General features: G+C 37.0%; 4 protein-coding genes across 5 annotated transcripts; 1 reads left to right on the top strand and 3 right to left on the bottom strand.

The window, feature by feature from the left end:
- Nucleotides 1–290: 290 nt before the first annotated feature.
- Nucleotides 291–2,590, bottom strand: LOC103519532 (nucleolar protein 16-like). Its single transcript, XM_026830994.1, has 3 exons — nt 2,423–2,590; nt 1,655–1,810; nt 291–1,181 (listed from the first exon to the last, which is right to left on the bottom strand). The coding sequence occupies exons 1-3, from the start codon at nt 2,573–2,575 to the stop codon at nt 1,020–1,022; spliced, it is 471 nt and encodes a 156-aa protein (XP_026686795.1). The 5' UTR covers nt 2,576–2,590; the 3' UTR covers nt 291–1,019.
- Nucleotides 2,591–4,083: 1,493 nt separating this feature from the next.
- LOC103519528 (nucleolar protein 16-like) lies at nt 4,084–11,680 on the top strand. 2 transcript variants are annotated; one of them, XM_017448232.2, is made up of 5 exons: nt 4,084–4,305; nt 4,669–4,771; nt 5,392–5,547; nt 6,024–6,061; nt 11,323–11,680. In XM_017448232.2, exons 1-5 carry the CDS (start codon nt 4,208–4,210, stop codon nt 11,444–11,446), a joined length of 519 nt encoding a protein of 172 aa, XP_017303721.1. In that variant the 5' UTR covers nt 4,084–4,207; the 3' UTR covers nt 11,447–11,680. The 2 variants fall into 2 exon arrangements, with proteins under 2 accessions (XP_017303721.1, XP_008482839.1); XM_008484617.3 differs by lacking the exon at nt 11,323–11,680 and having other exon boundaries at nt 4,088–4,305; nt 6,024–6,676.
- Nucleotides 11,681–14,029: 2,349 nt separating this feature from the next.
- Nucleotides 14,030–15,117, bottom strand: LOC108253726 (extensin-2-like). The gene is made up of 2 exons (XM_017448231.1): nt 15,109–15,117; nt 14,030–14,710 (listed from the first exon to the last, which is right to left on the bottom strand). Exons 1-2 carry the CDS (start codon nt 15,115–15,117, stop codon nt 14,030–14,032), a joined length of 690 nt encoding a protein of 229 aa, XP_017303720.1.
- Nucleotides 15,118–17,327: 2,210 nt separating this feature from the next.
- On the bottom strand, nt 17,328–19,992 carry LOC103519530 (putative uncharacterized protein DDB_G0277255). The gene is made up of 4 exons (XM_008484618.3): nt 19,824–19,992; nt 19,237–19,416; nt 18,790–18,960; nt 17,328–18,370 (listed from the first exon to the last, which is right to left on the bottom strand). The coding sequence occupies exons 1-4, from the start codon at nt 19,921–19,923 to the stop codon at nt 17,328–17,330; spliced, it is 1,494 nt and encodes a 497-aa protein (XP_008482840.2). The 5' UTR covers nt 19,924–19,992.
- Nucleotides 19,993–20,507: the final 515 nt, after the last annotated feature.

The raw sequence follows: 20,507 nt of genomic DNA, 5'->3' as shown, positions 1-20,507 counted from the left end.
TGATACCAATCATGCTCATTGGTGCTTAACATTGGTGAGCCATCAGGAACTGGTTCATTCAACATGCCATTGTCTCTAGTTGTCACAATGAGTAGGTTTTATGGTCATTATCTAATTCCCTGCTTCAACTCACTCATGTTTTCAGGCCATGGCAAAAGACCCCAAAAACTACTACCAGGAAACGTGGAAACAAATTCGAGCCAAAATCAAAACATTCAAAGGCATTCCTGAACAGTACAATGAATATTTGAAGAGCAAAGGATTTCTGCCACATAATTCAGTAATGGCAATTTTGAATTTATGAACAATGTTCTCTTTATTGCAGTCTGTCTCATTTCTTTTGTTACATTACTTATGACTTTATGAGTACTTATCTGATATTATTTATCACATTATTATGAAGTAATAATAATTCATATCTATAAATCATTATTTATTAAATTATGTGCTTATCTGATTGTTTTTAAAGGTACATTTCCACCACAGTCCAATAAATCTATAAATGTAAAGGCAAGAAGTGAATTTAGCTTGGGGAGAAATACATTTTTTGATTACACAAAACGAGTTTGACTTGCCATATTTACATCCAGCTCAAGCTTGGACTTTTCTGTGGAAAGTAATCACTACTAGGCAAGGTTAATGCCTAAGGTATTTAGAAAACGAATTCCAATCAAACACCCATTTTTTTGCTTCTCAAGCAAACTTACAAAAAAAAAAAAGAGGAAACTGTAGAAAAGGAGGTCTTATCATCCCGAAATCAAATAGAGGACAGGATAGAAAAAAACCACTGTTTCGAAAAAGAACCTTCTCTGTTTAAGATAAAGTTTGAACTGAGTGGGAATCAAACCCGTGACCTAGCATTTACAAGGCAGGTGTGATACCTTCCAAGCTAACCTTGGTCGCTGTCCTAGTGAAGGAACCTGTTATGCTCAGCACTGAAGGCATGCCAAATGTCCGCATGTGGGCATGCCAGATCTCTGCATGTTGACATGCAAATCTCTGCATATTGGTGTCATATCCTATGCAGTCTCAACCTCCATGGCACTTGTGGTTGTGGGTTCGAGTCCTTTTCTCTTCAAATATTCATTGTACTGTTCAGGAATGCCTTTGAATGTTTTGATTTTGGCTCGAATTTGTTTCCACGTTTCCTGGTAGTAGTTTTTGGGGTCTTTTGCCATGGCCTAAAAACATGAGTGAGTTGAAGCAGGGAATTAGATAATGACCATATAAAACCTACTCATTGTGACAAATAGAGACAATGGCATGTTGAATGAACCAGTTCCTGATGGCTCACCAATGTTAAGCACCAATGAGCATGATTGGTATCAAAATGGGTGACTCTCTAGACCTAGACAATTATGTGATGGCTTTTCCTGACCCCACACCTTCTTACTCAGGCTCAGTGAGAAGTAGATAACTAAATAATTTTATGAGTACCTACAATATATTTAAATTTGTAGGTAGGTATGTATGTACATATTACATGAGTAGGTATAAGAAAACAAAATAAACTTTAACAAACAGTTAGGAGGTATTACTAACTACAGTCGAACCTGTCTAAGTGGGAATCCAAGAGACAACAATTTTTTTCCCAGTTATCCAGGTTTCCCACTTAGACAGGTTTGACTGTATTAGTCTTTTGCTTTCAACTTACCTTGTAGTCTTCACCATACTTGTCCATAAGATTTGTCAAATACAATACTTGTGTCTTGGGAATTTTCAATTTGTTCTCCCTGAGCTCATTAGCGTCTTCTTCTATACTCTTGACCACATGAGCTTTGATTCCCTTCCTCTTTTTTCCTGATTTACCCTGAGAAAAAATTAACATATTAAAATTCAGTTTTCCTTAAAATAAAATTGAATTTCTGTTTTCTATTTAATGTACCTTATTTATACTGTCAGCTAAGACTAAAAAGTCCCATTATGCCAACAGTTTAAACAGGCCTCATTTAGGTATTTACATCAAACATAAGTTGAATGGAATGTTAAAATATGTGGAGACTTGTTTTCCAGGTTGGGTTAACAATCTTATGTTACAGTATTAATCTCTGGCCATGTTTGAACTCTTTAGATAGCTAGATCACCTACCTCAGTGGTGTAGTGGTCAAGGTCCTACCTCGGTGGTGTAGTGGTCAAGGCGCTCGCCTGGTAAACAGGAGGGCGTGGGTTCAATCCCAGCCGAGGTATGGAATTTTATCCTCAATTTAATTTGAGAATTTGACCACAATAATAGTAGTAGCCTACTGCTGGAGTAAAGGGACTTTTCAGTCATATGTGAGCAGTATAAATAAGCACTATTATTATTATTATATCCAGTTTCCAAGCATTATCTGAGGTTAACAAACATGTCAATGAACGTAGTAAGAATGTATAGCTATTTAAGGATTTAAAATTTAATAACTCGAGTTATAGTTTAACTTACTTCTACTGATGATACAGCCTTGTTTGGATCATATGCTAGACCCATATTTTCCAAGTTCTTCTGTACTGTCAATCGGTTATCCCAGGACTCCTTAATTGGTTTACTGAAACAGCAAATTTGTATATTGATTAAATGGGTGCTGCAAGTAGACATATAAGATCCTTCTTTGCCAATTCTATCCCTCTTGCAATTTTTCCTTTCACCCTGGTAAGGACAAACAGTGCACTGCACCAGTAGCTATTAAATATTTGGCATGAGACTGATGCACCCACAAATTTCAAGCACAGGATGCAAAAATCTTCCTCTTTGCAGGGAATTGAAACTGTGGTGCCCTCTGGAGTGCAAGTCTGATGTGATACCCACTTGAACACAGTGTCTAGATTAAGAAAACTTTAATTTAATGAATGTCAAAGGAAAAATCTTCCAGGAACAGGATCCCAGGGAAGAAAGGAGCTATTCATTTACATACTAACCTGAGATACAATGTGAACAGTTTTGAATGCCATGCCAGAATTATCATCAGCACTAACATCCAGAGTACAGGGAAGTTCAGTTATGTCTTCTGTAGTTGTCAGGCAAACACATTTGTCTTGGTGAACAATGTCATCCATAATAGATGGACTGAAACGGACACAATAATAATTATTAAAATAAGAACTATGGAGTCTTTTCAAAGTTCAGTGATCAAAAAATATTGTGTATTTGTGTGGCTTTTTAATAGAGCTCTGGCAAATGGTACTTACAGAGTCCTTTATCAAAGGGGGCTAACTTATGTAACCTGACTGAATTTGAATGGGATACTCACTCTTGATTTGTGCCAATAGTAAAGCATGCCAGGAGATTGTCACATGCCCAAGAGCTGCTGACATTGATTCCTGTTCCTGCCATTGGTAAGTTACTGATCCCAACCTTGCTAATAATTAGTGGTCCTTTACAATGATCATGTTCTAATAGGAGGAAAAGAACATCTATGTCGATTATTTGTGAAAACTGCTGTAATAGTGTTATTATTGGCAATGCAAAGGTCAAAATCCACAACAAAAAAAGGCTGTAGAACCACAAACACAATGTATGTACTAAAGTAACTAAAGAGATTGTACAGACTTTGGTTGTAGTAGGTTGTATTGTACTGTACTATACTTGTAGCTTGTAGGTTGGCAGATAGATACGGTCGCAGCCGTCGCACGTCGCAGGAATCCGCAGGATGTAAATTTTTCTGGTTGCACCCTTGAATTTTTCAAATAGTTCGCGCCACAACACAAACGCCAGCAATAAGTCAGGGTATAAAAAATCAAGTGAAAATGGGAATTTATTTTTTCCCCTTTACACGCTTCTCTAGTTTGTTCGTTTGGCAACAGTGGAAAAAGCTTCCCATAGATGTCAAATAAAAATGTCCATTTTTGGATTTCAGTGTTAAAAAATCAAATAGGAACACTTTTCTTTGGGAAAATGGTTATTTTCTTTTAGTGAAAATAGGCACACCTCATATTATGGAAATAGTTAATAAAACAGTGGAAAATACTACAAAGTCTACAAACGTGTATGAACAGGAATAGTTTTTTCATCTGAACGAACCCCAAAAGTTGCTGTGTCCCTTCAAGATTTTGCTAGCTTCCCCTTAACCTAACTTTTCCCATATTTTTGATTTTTGTTGTGAACTTGTGAAATGTGAAATCCTCTCCTCTTGTGATTCTTGTGAAGTTTTTGGTCTTTTTGTTTTGAACCAATTTCGATTTAGGTCCATTTTACATTTTCTTTCTTTAAACATTTCACAGTTGAATAAAAATGACTAAAATCAGAAAACAGAAGAGAAAGAAGACTTTCAGATATGTCAACAAGAAGAGACAGAATAACAAAAGAAGGAAAACAGCCAACGTTCAATGGTAAGTCTTGCTGAGATTTTTTCCCTGGGATCCTGTTCCTGGAAGATTTTTCCTTTGACATTCATTAAATTAAAGTTTTCTTAATCTAGACACTATGCTCAAGTGGGTATCACATCAGACATACACTCCAGAGGTCACCACAGTTTCAATTCCTTGCAAAGAGGAAGATTTGTGCGTCCTGTGCTTGAAATTTGTGGGTGCACTCAGTCTCATGCCAAATATTCAATAGCTACTGGTGCAGTGCACTGTTTGTCCTTACCAGGGTGAAAGGAAAAATTGCAAGAGGGATAGAATTGGCAAAGAAGGATCTTATATGTCTACTTGCAGCACCCGTTTAATCAATATACAAATTTGCTGTTTCAGTAAACAAATTAAGGAGTCCTGGGATAACCGATTGACTGTACAGAAGAATTTGGAAAATATGGGTCTGGCATATGATCCAAACAAGGCTGTATCATCACTAGAAGTAAGTTAAACTATAACTAGAGTTATTAAATTTTAAATCCTTAAATAGCTATACATTCTTACTACGTTCATTGACATGTTTGTTAACCTCAGATAATGCTTGGAAACTGGATATAATAATAATAATAGTGCTTATTTATAGGTAGCGCCTTGACCACTACACCACCGAGGTAGGTAGCGCCTTGACCACTACACCACCGAGGTAGGTATTCCATACCTCGGCTGGGATTGAACCCACGCCCTCCTGTTTACCAGGCGAGCGCCTTGACCACTACACCACCGAGGTAGGTATTCCATACCTCGGCTGGGATTGAACCCACGCCCTCCTGTTTACCAGGCGAGCGCCTTGACCACTACACCACCGAGGTAGGTCCTTGACCACTACACCACTGAGGTAGGTGATCTAGCTATCTAAAGAGTTCAAACATGGCCAGAGATTAATACTGTAACATAAGATTGTTAACCCAACCTGGAAAACAAGTCTCCACATATTTTATCATTCCATTCAACTTATGTTTGATGTAAATAAATGAGGTAGGTACATTAAAGGTAGGTACATTAAATAGAAAATCAATTTTATTTTAAGGAAAACTGAATTTTAATATGTTAATTTTTTTTCAGGGTAAATCAGGAAAAAAGAGGAAGGGAATCAAAGCTCATGTGGTCAAGAGTATAGAAGAAGATGCTAATGAGCTTAGGGAGAACAAATTGAAAATTCCCAAGACACAAGTATTGTATTTGACAAATCTTATGGACAAGTATGGTGAAGACTACAAGGTAAGTTGGAAGAGAAAGACTAATACAGTCAAACCTGTCTAAGTGGGAAACTTGGATAACTGGGAAAAAATCATGGTCTCTTGGATTCCCACTTAAACAGGTTCAACTGTAGTTAGTAATACCTCCTAACTGTTTGTTGAAGTTTATTTTGTTTTCTTATACTTACCTACTCATGTAATATGTACATACTTACCTACCTACCTACAAATTTAAATATATTGTACTCATAAAATTATTTAGTTATCTATTTCTCACTCAGCCTGAGTAAAAAGGTGTGGGGCCAGGAAAAGCCATCACATAATTGTCTAGGTCTAGAGAGTCACCCATTTTGATACCAATCGTGCTCATTGGTGCTTAACATTGGTGATCCATCAGGATCTGGTTCATTCAACATGTCATTGTCTCTATTTGTCACAATGAGTAGGTTTTATATGGTCATTGTCTGATTCCCTGCTTCAACTCACTCATGTTTTCAGGCCATGGCAAAAGACCCCAAAAACTACTACCAGGAAACATGGAAACAAATTCGAGCCAAAATCAAAACATTCAAAGGCATTCCTGAACAGTACAATGAATATTTGAAGAGCAAAGGACTCGAACCCACAACCACAAGTGCCATGGAGGTTGAGACTGCATAGGATATGACACCAATATGCAGAGATTTGGCATGTCAACATGCAGAGATTTGGCATTCCAACATGCAGACATTTGGCATGCCTTCAGTGCTGAGCATAACAGGTTCCTTCACTAGGACAGCAGCCAAGGTTAGCTTGGAAGGTATCATACCTGCCTTGTAAATGCTAGGTCACAGGTTCGATTCCCACTCAGTTCAAACTTTATCCTAAACAGATAAGGTTCTTTTTCGAAACAGTGTTTTTTTTTCTATCCTGTCCTCTATTTGATTTCGTTATGATAAGACCTCCTTTTCTACAGTTTCCTCTTTTTTTGTAAGTTTGCTTGAGAAGCAAAAAGGTGTGGGTGTTTGATTGGAATTCGTTTTCTAAATACCTTAGGCATTAACCTTGCCTAGTAGTGATTACTTTCCACAGAAAAGTCCAAGCTTGAGCTGGATGTAAATATGGCAAGTCAAACTCGTTTTGTGAAATCAAAAAATGTATTTCTCCCCAAGCTAAATTCACTTCTTGCCTTTACATTTTTAGCTGGCCGCAGGTATGCCTACCCGCTTGGTCCGCGTTAGTTTTTGGTCAAACATTTATAACGATTTCGTCAATTGCAATAGGAGCGTTTTAAGTAACGTTGCGCCCGGTTGGTATCCAAATGGGTGACCGGGTAATCGCGTGCCGCTGGCTTTTCCAGGCCCTTCCCAGGCTAGGTGAAGTTAAGGTTAGGAGATGAGGGGTTCTTGCCTAACAGAGGGTAAAAACCCCGGTCATTGAAAATCTTAGCGGTTATACAGTGACGTATGTACTCGTGAAACCCCTTGAAGGGGGAGAAACAAACTAATTAGGTAGGTACTCTATTTTATGTAGTTTATATGTAGATTTAAGTCAAATTGTAAACACCCTCGGGTAATTTTGTACAATAAAATAAATATTGAAAATATATCGCGTGCCGCTGGCTTTTCCAGGCCCTGCCCAGACTAGGTGAAGTTAAGGTTAGGAGACGAGGGGTTCTTGCCAAAAAGAGGGTAAAAACCCCGGTCACTGAAAATCTTAGCAGTTATACAGTGACGTATGTACTCGTGAAACCCCTTGAAGGGGGAGAAACGAACCAAGTAGGTAGGTACTCTATTTGTTGTCAGCTCTGGTACCTCGTCTCACTACGACAATAGGTAAGAAAATAAAAACAAACAAATGAGAGCATTGAACAAATCTTCTCAAAGGAAGAAGAAGGTACCTCGTCTCACTACGACAATAGGTAAGAAAATAAAAACAAACAAATGAGAGCATTGAACAAATCTTCTCAAAGGAAGAAGAAGAAGAAGAAGAAGAATAAACCACATACACCCTCACACAAAGCAGGGATGTGCTAGAATTACGATATCAAAGGACGAAAAGAAATGCAAGTTGCATGAATGGCTTCATTTCTGTTTTCGGCTTTAGAAAAACGCCCACAGTCTGACATTAATGGTGCCAATGTCTGCATAAAAGGTGCTCAAGTTCTCAGCGAGATTCTGGACAGTGACCAAAAGTTTCAGGGTCACCTCGCGAGTTGTTACACAATCGGGTAGGGTTGTGGTCGTGGGCGTGGGGTGTGTTGAACAGGTTGGCCTAGGTGCTAATTATCAGACAAATGCATCGGCTTTAGAAAAACGCCCACACTCTGACATTAATGGTGCCAATGTCTGCATAAAAGGTGCTCAAGTTCTCAGCGAGATTCTGGACAATGATCAAAAGTTTCAGGGTCACCTCGCGACTTGTTACACAATCGGGTAGGGTTGTGGTCGTGGGGTGTGTTGAACAGGTTGGCCTAGGTGCTAATTATCAGACAAATGCATATGTATTTTCTATTCGGTGTAGCGGTATAATTCAAGTTATAATTAGAGACAACTCAGTACAAGGCTCGAATAACTTAGCGCCTGTCTGTCCATTATGAAGTGAAAACCCTAACCAACCTCAATGGTGTAGTGGTTAGCGTGGTGGACTTCGGATCTGGAGGTGGGTGGTTCGTGTCCAAATCTAGTTATAAAATTTATAGATGTTATTTTATTTACAAACAGCGCAAGATAGACCGAGGTGGAGAAGGCTCATCAGAGCAGGTTTTGGACCTTCACGGCCTGTATAACCGGATAAGTATTTTATTTTTTAATTGTTATTTCTAAATTTTTTAACGTCACAAAGCCCAATTAAAAATGTCAAAAAACGAATAATGGTACAGGAAGACTTACTAATAAAAAATACATCATTTGGCAAGATGTTACCTAAAGTCGAGTGAAAAGTTATACAATTTTTAATTCCTCAATAAAAATCAAAATTATTTTATCACGTATGTTTTTCACAAAAACCTTTCTCCACTTTAAAAATAAAACAACAAACTAAAGGAACTTTATTAAAACACGAAATTAATTTTGACGTAAAAATAAAATAAAATGAAAATCGGTAGGCACTAACACCGTTCTACTTTGAGTCAGACCAGACAGATAAAAAAAAGTCCAAGATTAATGACGATCTTCACGGAGGAAATTTCGATACCGTTATAGACGGAAAAGTAAAAATAATGTGAAATGATTATTTTGATGTCACAAAAACCTTTCTCAACTTTAAAAATAAAACAACAAACTAAAGGAACTTTATTAAAACACGAAATTAATTTTGACGTAAAAATAAATAAAATGAAAATCGGTAGGCACTAACACCGTTCTACTTTGAGTCAGACAGATAAAAGTCCAAGATTAATGACGATCTTCACGAAGGAAATTTCGATACCGTTATAGACGGAAAAGTAAAAATAATGTGAAATGATTATTTTGATGTCTGTTTGATCATTCACTCTATGAATCGGATTTGTATTTCTATAATCTAATTCACTTTTGAAAAAGAAAAAAAGTTCTTCGCTACTCGGCAGGCCCGATTTGAGTGTGATATGTTTTATGAAACTGAGAAATAGCTGTCGTGTTCAGCGCAAGCTTTGTAGAGCTTTTAATTACTATTTCCAGTAAATCACTACCAATATGCGTGCTACCCGACGTTAAACCGATTCATAAATTTCTCACAAGGGCAAATACTCATTGTAAATCAATACAATTGCCCGATAAGATCCGCTTTTGAGGTCTTGTTTCCGAGGTTAAATTTAGACATAGCTGGCCGCAGGAATGCCTACCCGCTTGGTCCGCGTTAGTTTTTGGTCAAACATTTATAACGATTTCGTCAATTGCAATAGGAGCGCTTTAAGTAACGTTGCGCCTGGTTGGTATCCAGATGGATGACCGGGTAATCGCGTGCCGCTGGCTTTTCCAGGCCCTGCCCAGGCTAGGTAAAGTTAAGGTTAGGAGACGAGGGGTTCTTGCCAAACAGAGGGTAAAAACCCCGGTCATTGAATATCTTAGCAGTTATACAGTGATGTATGTACTCGTGAAACCCCTTGAAGGGGGAAAAACAAACTAATTAGGTAGGTACTGTATTTATTGTCAGCTCTGGTACCTTCGTCTCACTACGACAATAGGTAAGAAAATAAAAACAAACAAATGAGAGCATTGAACAAATCTTCTCAAAGGAAGAAGAATAATAAACCCCATACACCCTCACACAAAGCAGGGATGTGCTAGAATTACGATATCAAAGGACGAAAAGAAATGCAAGTCGTATGAATGCGTACAGAAGAATTTGGAAAATATGGGTCTGGCATATGATCCAAACAAGGCTGTATCATCAGTAGAAGTAAGTTAAACTATAACTCAAGTTATTAAATTTTAAATTCTTAGGTATTTAGTTATACATTCTTACTATGTACGTACATTGACATGTTTGTTAACCTCAGATAATGCTTGGAAACTGGATATAGCTATCCAAAGTGTTCAAACATGGCCAGAGATTAATACTGTAACATAAGATTGTTAACCCAACCTGGAAAACAAGTCTCCACATATTTTAACATTCCATTCAACTTATGTTTGATGTAAATACCTAAATGAGGCCTGTTTAAACTGTTGGCATAATGGGACTTTTTAGTCTTAGCTGACAGTATAAATAAGGTACATTAAATAGAAAACAGAAATTCAATTTTATTTTAAGGAAAACTGAATTTTAATATGTTAATTTTTTCTCAGGGTAAATCAGGAAAAAAGAGGAAGGGAATCAAAGCTCATGTGGTCAAGAGTATAGAAGAAGACGCTAATGAGCTCAGGGAGAACAAATTGAAAATTCCCAAGACACAAGTATTGTATTTGACAAATCTTATGGACAAGTATGGTGAAGACTACAAGGTAAGTTGAAAGCAAAAGACTAATACAGTCAAACCTGTCTAAGTGGGAAACCTGGATAACTGGGAAAAAAATTGTTGTCTCTTGGATTCCCACTTAGACAGGTTCGACTGTAGTTAGTAATACCTCCTAACTGTTTGTTAAAGTTTATTTTGTTTTCTTATACCTACTCATGTAATATGTACATACATACCTACCTACAAATTTAAATATATTGTAGGTACTCATAAAATTATTTAGTTATCTACTTCTCACTGAGCCTGAGTAAGAAGGTGTGGGGTCAGGAAAAGCCATCACATAATTGTCTAGGTCTAGAGAGTCACCCATTTTGATACCAATCATGCTCATTGGTGCTTAACATTGGTGAGCCATCAGGAACTGGTTCATTCAACATGCCATTGTCTCTATTTGTCACAATGAGTAGGTTTTATATGGTCATTATCTAATTCCCTGCTTCAACTCACTCATGTTTTTAAAAAGACTGGATTTCACTTCACAGTCACTTTTTCTTTTTCCATCTCCTATTTAACAAAAAGCCCAAACTGAGGCTTAGGTGTAGGGGCTGGACAGCCCGAAGGATGGGTTAGGCTTCTACGAACCCATCTCCTATTTTATTTGTTGACTCTCAGTTATTTTCTCAACCGAAATAAGATGGGAAATTGGACTACCAGTTTGGGTGATAACCAAAAAGTTGAATATATCCACCAGTCTAAATTTTTGACTAAAACTGCAGACAACGATCAACTTCATCAGAGTAAACCTAATGAGAGAAAAAAAGATAAAATTTATTTCAGTGTATTGGTTACTGAAGAGGAAGTGGCAGTAGACAATTTATCCAAGACGGCAATAGCTTTTTTCAAGCTGAAAACTGGGCAGTCAAACTACTACCAGGAAACGTGGAAACAAATTCGAGCCAAAATCAAAACATTCAAAGGCATTCCTGAACAGTACAATGAATATTTGAAGAGAAAAGGACTCGAACCCACAACCACAAGTGCCATGGAGGTTGAGACTGCATAGGATATGACACCAATATGCAGAGATTTGCATGTCAACATGCAGAGATCTGGCATGCCCACATGCGGACATTTGGCATGCCTTCAGTGCTGAGCATAACAGGTTCCTTCACTAGGACAGCGACCAAGGTTAGCTTGGAAGGTATCACACCTGCCTTGTAAATGCTAGGTCACGGGTTTGATTCCCACTCAGTTCAAACTTTATCTTAAACAGAGAAGGTTCTTTTTCGAAACAGTGGTTTTTTTCTATCCTGTCCTCTATTTGATAAACAGATAAGGTTCTTTTTCGAAACAGGTTTTTTTTTTCTATCCTGTGCTCTATTTGATTTTGGGATGATAAGACCTCCTTTCCTACAGTTTCTTTTTTTTTTTTGTAAGTTTGCTTGAGAAGCAAAAAAATGGGTGTTTGATTGGAATTCGTTTTCTAAATACCTTAGGCATTAACCTTGCCTAGTAGTGATTACTTTCCACAGAAAAGTCCAAGCTTGAGCTGGATGTAAATATGGCAAGTCAAACTCGTTTTGTGTAATCAAAAAATGTATTTCTCCCCAAGCTAAATTCACTTCTTGCCTTTACATTTATAGATTTATTGGACTGTGGTGGAAATGTACCTTTAAAAACAATCAGATAAGCACATAATTTAATAAATAATGATTTATAGATATGAATTATTATTACTTCATAATAATGTGATAAATAATATCAGATAAGTACTCATAAAGTCATAAGTAATGTAACAAAAGAAATGAGACAGACTGCAATAAAGAGAACATTGTTCATAAATTCAAAATTGCCATTACTGAATTATGTGGCAGAAAAAGTTTCAGTCATTACTTCGTTTTATTCTTGTAAGTACCTATAGGAAATGGAAATATTTATTACATATTAAATAACAATAATAATCAATCAAGTAATTAAAATATGTACATAGCTACTACGAGTATGTATAAATTAATAATTTATTAGGACCAGAAAAAAGCCAATAGATACATTAAAACCGGATGCAGAATGTAGATAGATAGATAGATACATTAAATAATATTGGCATGAAAGGTGTAACGCGAGTTATAAGGTCATACATCAGGCTTTACCACCTTGCCTGTTTTGCTGGGGTGGCTATCAACCTGTCAATAAATCCTCACAAGGCTGAGTGCACCCCACAAAGTATTCAGTACTCAAGATATCAAGTGCAATGACGGCCACCTGTCCAGATAGAAACCAATGTCGCCTTTGAAAAGATTGACGTTGACCTTTTCCTCTATGAAGTTATTCTGGTTTTATGTACAAAATAAAGTTCTATTTTATTACAATAATTAAAACTCTTAATTTTTAATTATCTCACAAAGTATTCAGTACTCAAGATATCAAGTGCAATGACGGCCACCTGTCCAGATAGAAACCAATGTCGCCTTTGAAAAGATTGACGTCGACCTTTTTCTCTATGAAGTTATTCTGGTTTTATGTACAAAATAAAGTTCTGTTTTATTACAATAATTAAAACTCTTAATTTTTAATTATCTGGAAAAATTCCAATTCCTAGTTCAAAGCCATTAGCATGTGTTTATCAATGATAAGTTATCAGTAAGTTTAATTATCTGGAAAAATTCCAATTCCTAGTGCAAAGCCATTAGCATGTGTTTATCAATGATAAGTTATCAGTAAGAGTCTGTTTATATGTAGATCGTCATTTAAAGTTCAATGTTATAAAATATAGATCATTAAAATAAACTTGAATTCTGTACAAATGAGTTAGGTACATAAATTAGTATTACTACCTATGTTTGTATGGGACTATGGGGGTATATTTCGTTGCTATGTATGTTTGTATGGGACTATGGGGGTACAAAAAGGTCATGAAATCACAGCCCAAACGATTTTTAATATTTCGTTAGTTGATGAGGAATTGAGGGCGAACCCCTATATACTTAACTATCATATTTTACACATGGGGATGTACATATTAGGAATTCCGCCTTATGGTGAATGGTCAGCAAGTTGCTACTTTTTTCGTACCTAACTTTTCTTCTGGCAAACGCAGCTTGCTAACTAATAAATTAAGCAACAAACAACTTTCAATCATGTAGGAATAGGGTTAATTATCTGGAAAAATTCCAATTCCTAGTGCAAAGCCATTAGCATGTGTTTATCAATGATAAGTTATCAGTAAGAGTCTGTTTATAGATCGTCATTTAAAGTTCAATGTTATAAAATATAGATCATTAAAATAAACTTGAATTCTGTACAAATGAGTTAGGTACATACAATAATTATAGTATTACTACCTATGTTTGTATGGTACTTTGGGGGTATAAAAAATTCATGAAATCACAGCCCAAACGATTTTTAATATTTCGTTGGTTGATGAGGAATTGAGGATGGACCCCTATATGTACTTAACTATTATATTTTACACACGGGGACGTACATTTTAAGAATTCCGCCTTGTGGAGATTGGTCAGCAAGTTGCTATTTTTTTTTTTCGTGCCTACTGCCCAACTTTTCATTTGCTTAATGTATTATTCTATCCAACAAATTAACCAACAGACAACTTGTAATCAAGTAGGAATAAGGAAACCCTAGTTTAATCTTACGTAGAATATTTTTTGTACACAAGCACGGGCCTGAATAGCGATCGCTCAGGCTCAAGGTAAGCGTTGTCCTTGTACGGTTTGGACACTCCTTGCACCAAGCTCAATCCCTCAGGAGGGGGCAGGGACAGGGGAGCGTGAGGGGTGGGGGTGTTATAGGATAGATAGGCGGGGGGTGCCGGGGTGCTGTCATAGGTAGGGTAAGCGGACAGGTTGTAGGGCAGGACAGGGGTGGGGGCATCAGGGTAGGCACCGGGTGGGTAGGTCTTGTACACTTGAGGCAATTCCGGGTCCTGTGCAGGTGCAGGATATAGAAGGTTAGACAAATAGTTATCTGCGTAGTATTGGTTGGGAGGTACTACAAATGGTGCGTACTGGTTTAGTTTGTAGAAGGACTTGATATTGTTAGCGAGTGTAATGACAGGCTGGTAACTGAAAGCTTTTGGAGAAGCCCGAGGGACAGGAGCATACCCCGCGAACACAGCTGTCTGGTTGGGTGAGAAGCGTACACCGTAGGTTGGTAGCTGGTTATGATGCACTGCATGGTCTTGGTCATTTACAATATGGTTTGTATCATAATGTTGAGCAGGTGGAGGCAAGGATTTCAGGTGCTCTCCTAGGGCGTACGGCTTAGGAACTTCTACCGGGTAAAGCTTGGGTTGTTCTGGTAACGCATAGGCCTTGGGAAGTTCCCCTAAGTAAGTTTTAGGTTCACCGAAAGGATACGGTTTCGCATGTTCCAAGGGATATCCCTCCCCATGGGTAAGTGCCAGAGGTTCACCAAACCTCAATGGTGTAGTGGTTAGCGTGGTGGACTTCGGATCTGGAGGTGGGTGGTTCGTGTCCAAATCTAGTTATAAAATTTATAGATGTTATTTTATTTACAAACAGCGCAAGATAGACCGAGGTGGAGAAGGCTCATCAGAGCAGGTTTTGGACCTTCACGGCCTGTATAACCGGATAAGTATTTTATTTTTTAATTGTTTTTATTTAAATAGAACTCGTCCCATATGAAATTGGGATAATGGCAAAGTGAAAGAAGAAGTTCCTTTATTCCCACTTAAGCCAACACTCTTACTGTGGTCATCAGAGTATATTTTTGAAATGGCAGAATCGGTAACTATCGGAAATTTTTGCGGAACTGGATGCTACTGTGGCACCTATATCACCTCGACAGATTGGTTGAGAATGCCCCAAGCATTAACCTCGCCTAGTGGTTTCCTTCCATTCTAAACTCTATTATTAGCACCCTCTCATTCAGGAAATGGATTTTTCCCCATGGATACGAGTTGGATACTCGTTTCACAGTCAATTCGTGTACTTAAATCTCACGTTGCTACAAATTCTACATATGTTATGGCTTATTTCGTGTCTCAAGAGATTTATCTTTCCCCTTTTGTGTTCAATTGTACATATTTCTACCTATTTTACATGGTTTTTATCTTCCCCTTCTAATTTACTCGGTTTTAACTCCGATCTCTCCGTTTGATTACTTGGGTTTAACTTCGATCTCTAATGTCCGATCTTTCATACGTTAATTTCTATCTCACCCCACTACTTTAGAAATTCACTCCACAATCTAAAAATTTGATTTCTAGATTTACTAAGAGCTACTTATTTCTACAAAAAATACTTTGTTTGATTCATGCTTACCTTGATTACTTGTCAGTCCTGATTCATACGTTAATTTCTATCTCACCCCACTACTTTAGAAATTCACTCCACAATCTAAAAATTTGATTTCTAGATTTACTAAGAGCTACTCATTTCTAAAAAAAAGAAAAATTGTTTGATTCATGCTTACCTTGATTACTTGTCAGTCCTGAAAGTTTTCAGTTATTCCTGAGGTCAAGAACTGACCTGTGTAAATCAAATGGGTGACGTCAAAGAAAACCCTTAACACTGTCTTGGATTCATAGAAGCTGAACCCATCCTTTAGGGCTGAGGGCTGTTTCTGTTTGTCCTTACACCTAAGCCTCGGAGTGGGCTTTTTACTTTTTGTCTATGGAGTTAACTGTGTTAATTCTCAGTGGTAAGATCGGCCATAGCAAAGTCCCCCCGAAGTTTCAGTTCCTTCCAACACAGTGCTTCTGCTATTGGCAGAACTCTGATTAGGGGAGCTACACACATCTGTATTGAATCCCTTCCCTATTAATTTGTTACTGATACTAGATATCACATTGTTTGATTCATTATTAAACACTATGGCACTTGGACAGTCCAATTTATGAAGATGGCTTGACTGTTTGGGAATAAACTTGCTATTATTTTCACTTCGAACATCAGCAGTTTCATTTCTACTAGGCTGCTCTTTTGGTTGGTTATTTTGTCTATTGCTTATACTATCAGCTTTTTTTACATTCCTATCAGAAACATTCGTGTTCACGAGATGTCCCTTTGTTTTCTCACTGTTTTGAATCTTGCTTGGAATATTTTGGTGACTATTTTGTTTTTCTGATGTTATTTTATTTTTTAATTGTGTTTATTTAAATAGAACTCGTCCCATATGAAATTGGGATAATGGCAAAGTGAAAGAAGAAGAAGTTCCTTTATTCCCACTTAGGTATTCGGTGTAGCGGTATAATTCAAGTTATAATTAGAGACAACTCAGTACAAGGCTCGAATAACTTAGCGCCTGTCTGTCCATTATGAAATGAAAACCCTAACCAACCTCAACGGTGTAGTGGTTAGCGTGGTGGACTTCGGATCTGGAGGTGGGTGGTTCGTGTCCAAATCTAGTTATAAAAATTTATAGATGTTATTTTATTTTTTAATTGTGTTTATTTAAATAGAACTCGTCCCATATGAAATTGGGATAATGGCAAAGTGAAAGAAGAAGTTCCTTTATTCCCACTTAAGCCAACACTCTTACTGTGGTCATCAGAGTATATTTTTGAAATGGCAGAATCGGTAACTATCGGAAATTTTTGCGGAACTGGATGCTACTGTGGCACCTATATCACCTCGACAGATTGGTTGAGAATGCCCCAAGCATTAACCTCGCCTAGTGGTTTCCTTCCATTCTAAACTCTATTATTAGCACCCTCTCATTCAGGAAATGGATTTTTCCCCATTATCCAACTCGTTTCCCAGTCAATTCGTGTACTTAAATCTCACGTTGCTACAAATTCTACATATGTTATGGCTTATTTCGTGCCTCAAGAGATTTATCTTTCCCCTTTTGTGTACAATTGTACATATTTCTACCTATTTTACACGGTTTTTATCTTCCCCTTCTAATTTACACGGTTTTAACTCCGGTCTCTCCGTTTGATTACTTGGGTTTAACTTCGATCTCTAATGCAGTCCTGAATTATCACACTTTATACTGGCGGACACCACATTGTTGTTGTGGCAAAACTTCTTCCTTCTCGTATCATCCTTAGCAGTAGGACTAAGAAAATGTTTATTAGAACTTTTTTCAGTTCCTTCCAACACAGTGCTTCTGCTATTGGCAGAACTCTGATTAGGGGAGCTACACACATCTGTATTGAATCCCTTCCCTATCAATTTGTTACTGATACTAGATATCACATTGTTTGATTCATTATTAAACACTATGGCACTTGGACAGTCCAATTTATGGAGATGGCTTGACTGTTTGGGAATAAACTTGCTATTATTTTCACTTCGAACATCAGCAGTTTCATTTCTACTAGGCTGCTCTTTTGGTTGGTTATTTTGTCTATTGCTTATACTATCAGCTTTTTTTACATGCCTATCAGAAACATTCGTGTTTACGAGATGTCCCTTTGTTTTCTCACTGTTTTGAATCTTGCTTGGAATATTTTGGTGACTATTTTGTTTTTCCAATTTCAACAAATCGTTTTCAACTTGTTGGGTGCACTGCAGAATCAGATCATTAGAAGAATCGTCAAGCAGATTTGCTACATTTGAGTTTTCATTATTGAATCGACTTTCAACTGCTTGAGAACATTGGATCATCAATTCATTGACTGAATCATTGAAGAACTCGTTATACTCGTCTTTACTATCTAGATTGTTGTTGGCATTTGTATTCAGTTGTCCTGGAGGCTTCATTTGATTTCTAGTACACTTCTCATTGGGAAGCGGTTTTGAAAACAATTGATTCTGTCTTGCTAATGGACTACAGGGGCTCTTTTGATTTGTGCTAACTGACGGGTAACTTCTTTTCTTAATTGATTGGAAGAGTCTTGTTTCCCGTATATTATCAGATGATGGGGTGGAATTTTTACACACCGGCCTCTTTGGTGTTCTCATCTCAGTTGGTTTTGGACTTTGTTGTTCACTGCTTGTGTTTAGAGACTGATTGAGCAGTGAACTGTTTCTTGCTTCTTCTTGTTCAACATCTGGTGGAGCTGAAAATAGAAAATCACCTTTTTGTTAACAAAGGCCATCTATTTTTATTTTATTATTATTATTTTTTTTTTTTTTTTTTTAAAAAGGGCCTTTTTTTTTTTTTTTTTTTTTTTTTTTTTTTTCTCAAAATTATAATTTTCAAATGGGAAACGTGCAACTGCCTGCTAGTGCTATAGTATTACTTTAGGCCACATTTTTTTACATAGATCTATTGAAGAGTAGAAAAAATTGGTAATTTTTCTCTCATCAAGTGGACATTGAAAACAGTAGTTCTAGAATGCAAGTCAAAGCTCTAAACCACTTGGGCAACAAGTAGATTTTCCAGAATATATTTTCAAAAAACAGTTCCAGGTGAAACCACAGTTATTTTTAAATGAAGGACAAGTCATTGGATAGAAGTGAGTTCACAGTGACTTACCACAAAGTAGGGATTGAGCCCATTGCAGAAATTCATCACTCTCTGGATGATCATTTACACAAGTAATAGTTTCGGGTTGAACATTAGTGGACAGTATCCTTTGTGTTCGTAACGTTCTCACATTCATTGTTTTGCGGTTGGACTTTTTCCGACTTCCATTGATATTTTCATCTGTAAAGGAAACATGATAACTTATTAAGAATATTGTCCTATCAATTGATAAAAGGTTGACATAAAACCCATAACTTCCAGAAGGTCTCTCACATTCATTGTTTTGCGGTTGGACTTTTTCCGACTTCCATTGATATTTTCATCTGTAAAGGAAACATGATAACTTAATAAGAATTTTGTCCTATCAACATTCACTTGATAAAAGGTTGACATAAAACCCATAACTTCCAGAAGGTGCATACAACTTTAACACAAAAACACATAGGTAACACTTACTCAGTTTAATTTGGTCACAGGATTTGGTTTGCCCAAACCCATCATCCCAGCCAACTCGGAATTCAGGAGAATCAGCCAAGTCCAAAAATTGTGGACTTTCACAAAGTTGACTGTTTTTCCTGATGGGTGTCTCTGGAGCATTTGTTTGTCCTGTTGGTTTCTCATTTTGTGCCTGGATATCTGGAGAAAAAGATTAGATTATTATCGTACATCCTGGATTTGAACGGCTTATCAAACACCCTATGTTAGTTGTTTGAGTTTGCAAACTAGATAGCAAGTCCTCCTGATATTACCTATCAGACTACAATCTTGACCATGTATGAAACATAAAACTAACTTTTTGATTGTGTAGTAATCAAGACACTTGTCTGGTATCTCAGTAAATACAAGAGCATGGATTTGATACCGATTTTATCTTGCACAAGGAATTTTATTGTCATTTTTTGAGAGAATTTGATAAGATTAGTATGCAGGGTCTGCAGGAGTAAATGAACTGTTCAGTCCTAATCAAACATCACGCAGTACCAAGAAACCATCATTATTATTACTATTAATCAAGGACATAATTATTGGGTACTTTTCCTTACCATTAGAGCACTGGGGATGATCAGCTGAAGATGTATCTTTGAGTTGCTTTATCCTGGGCTTACGTTTCCTGATAGATACGGGGGAGGTGTCATTGTTCATGACGACTTGAACGATATTTCTAGGAAGAAAAAGTAGAAAAAAGACCTAGATTTTCCTATTTTTCAAACTTCAAAATCAAAACGAAAATCGAAATTCAAAAAATCAAAATTTCAAAAATCAGCTAAATTTTAAAATTTGAATTTTGTTTACTTTCGTAACGACTAATGTGAGACTAGCCATAAGTAGCGGCAACCACAGCAACTTTTTGGGGTGCGTTCAGATATCCATTGTAGTGGTTACGGTTACTCCTTGATGCCAAGGAGGTGGAAAAGACTGGATTTGAGTGTTTAAATTTTAATAGTGCAGCAGCCTTTCCCAAAAACGTAGCGGTCTAGCTAGTTTATTGTTGAATATTGTTGAAGTTGAACTTACACAAGTACCTAGGTGTAGGTGAAGTAGCTGGGTACCTACTTCTGTCTTCTGTACAAGGGCAAATTTTATTTTTTAGACAGATTTTTTTAAATTTTCCTTGTAGGTTGAGGTGTAATTTTCTTTCGGGAAACTGTGGCTACTGACCAATGTAAAATACACCTTAGGTAGATAGGTACCTAGGTAACTTATTTGGTGATGAGCTGATAAGCTAC

This window comes from Diaphorina citri, unplaced genomic scaffold (assembly GCF_000475195.1).
Source record: "Diaphorina citri unplaced genomic scaffold, Diaci psyllid genome assembly version 1.1 scaffold2774, whole genome shotgun sequence".
NCBI classification, from domain to species: Eukaryota; Metazoa; Arthropoda; class Insecta; order Hemiptera; family Psyllidae; genus Diaphorina; species Diaphorina citri.
This window is presented reverse-complemented; position numbering and strand designations above follow the sequence as displayed.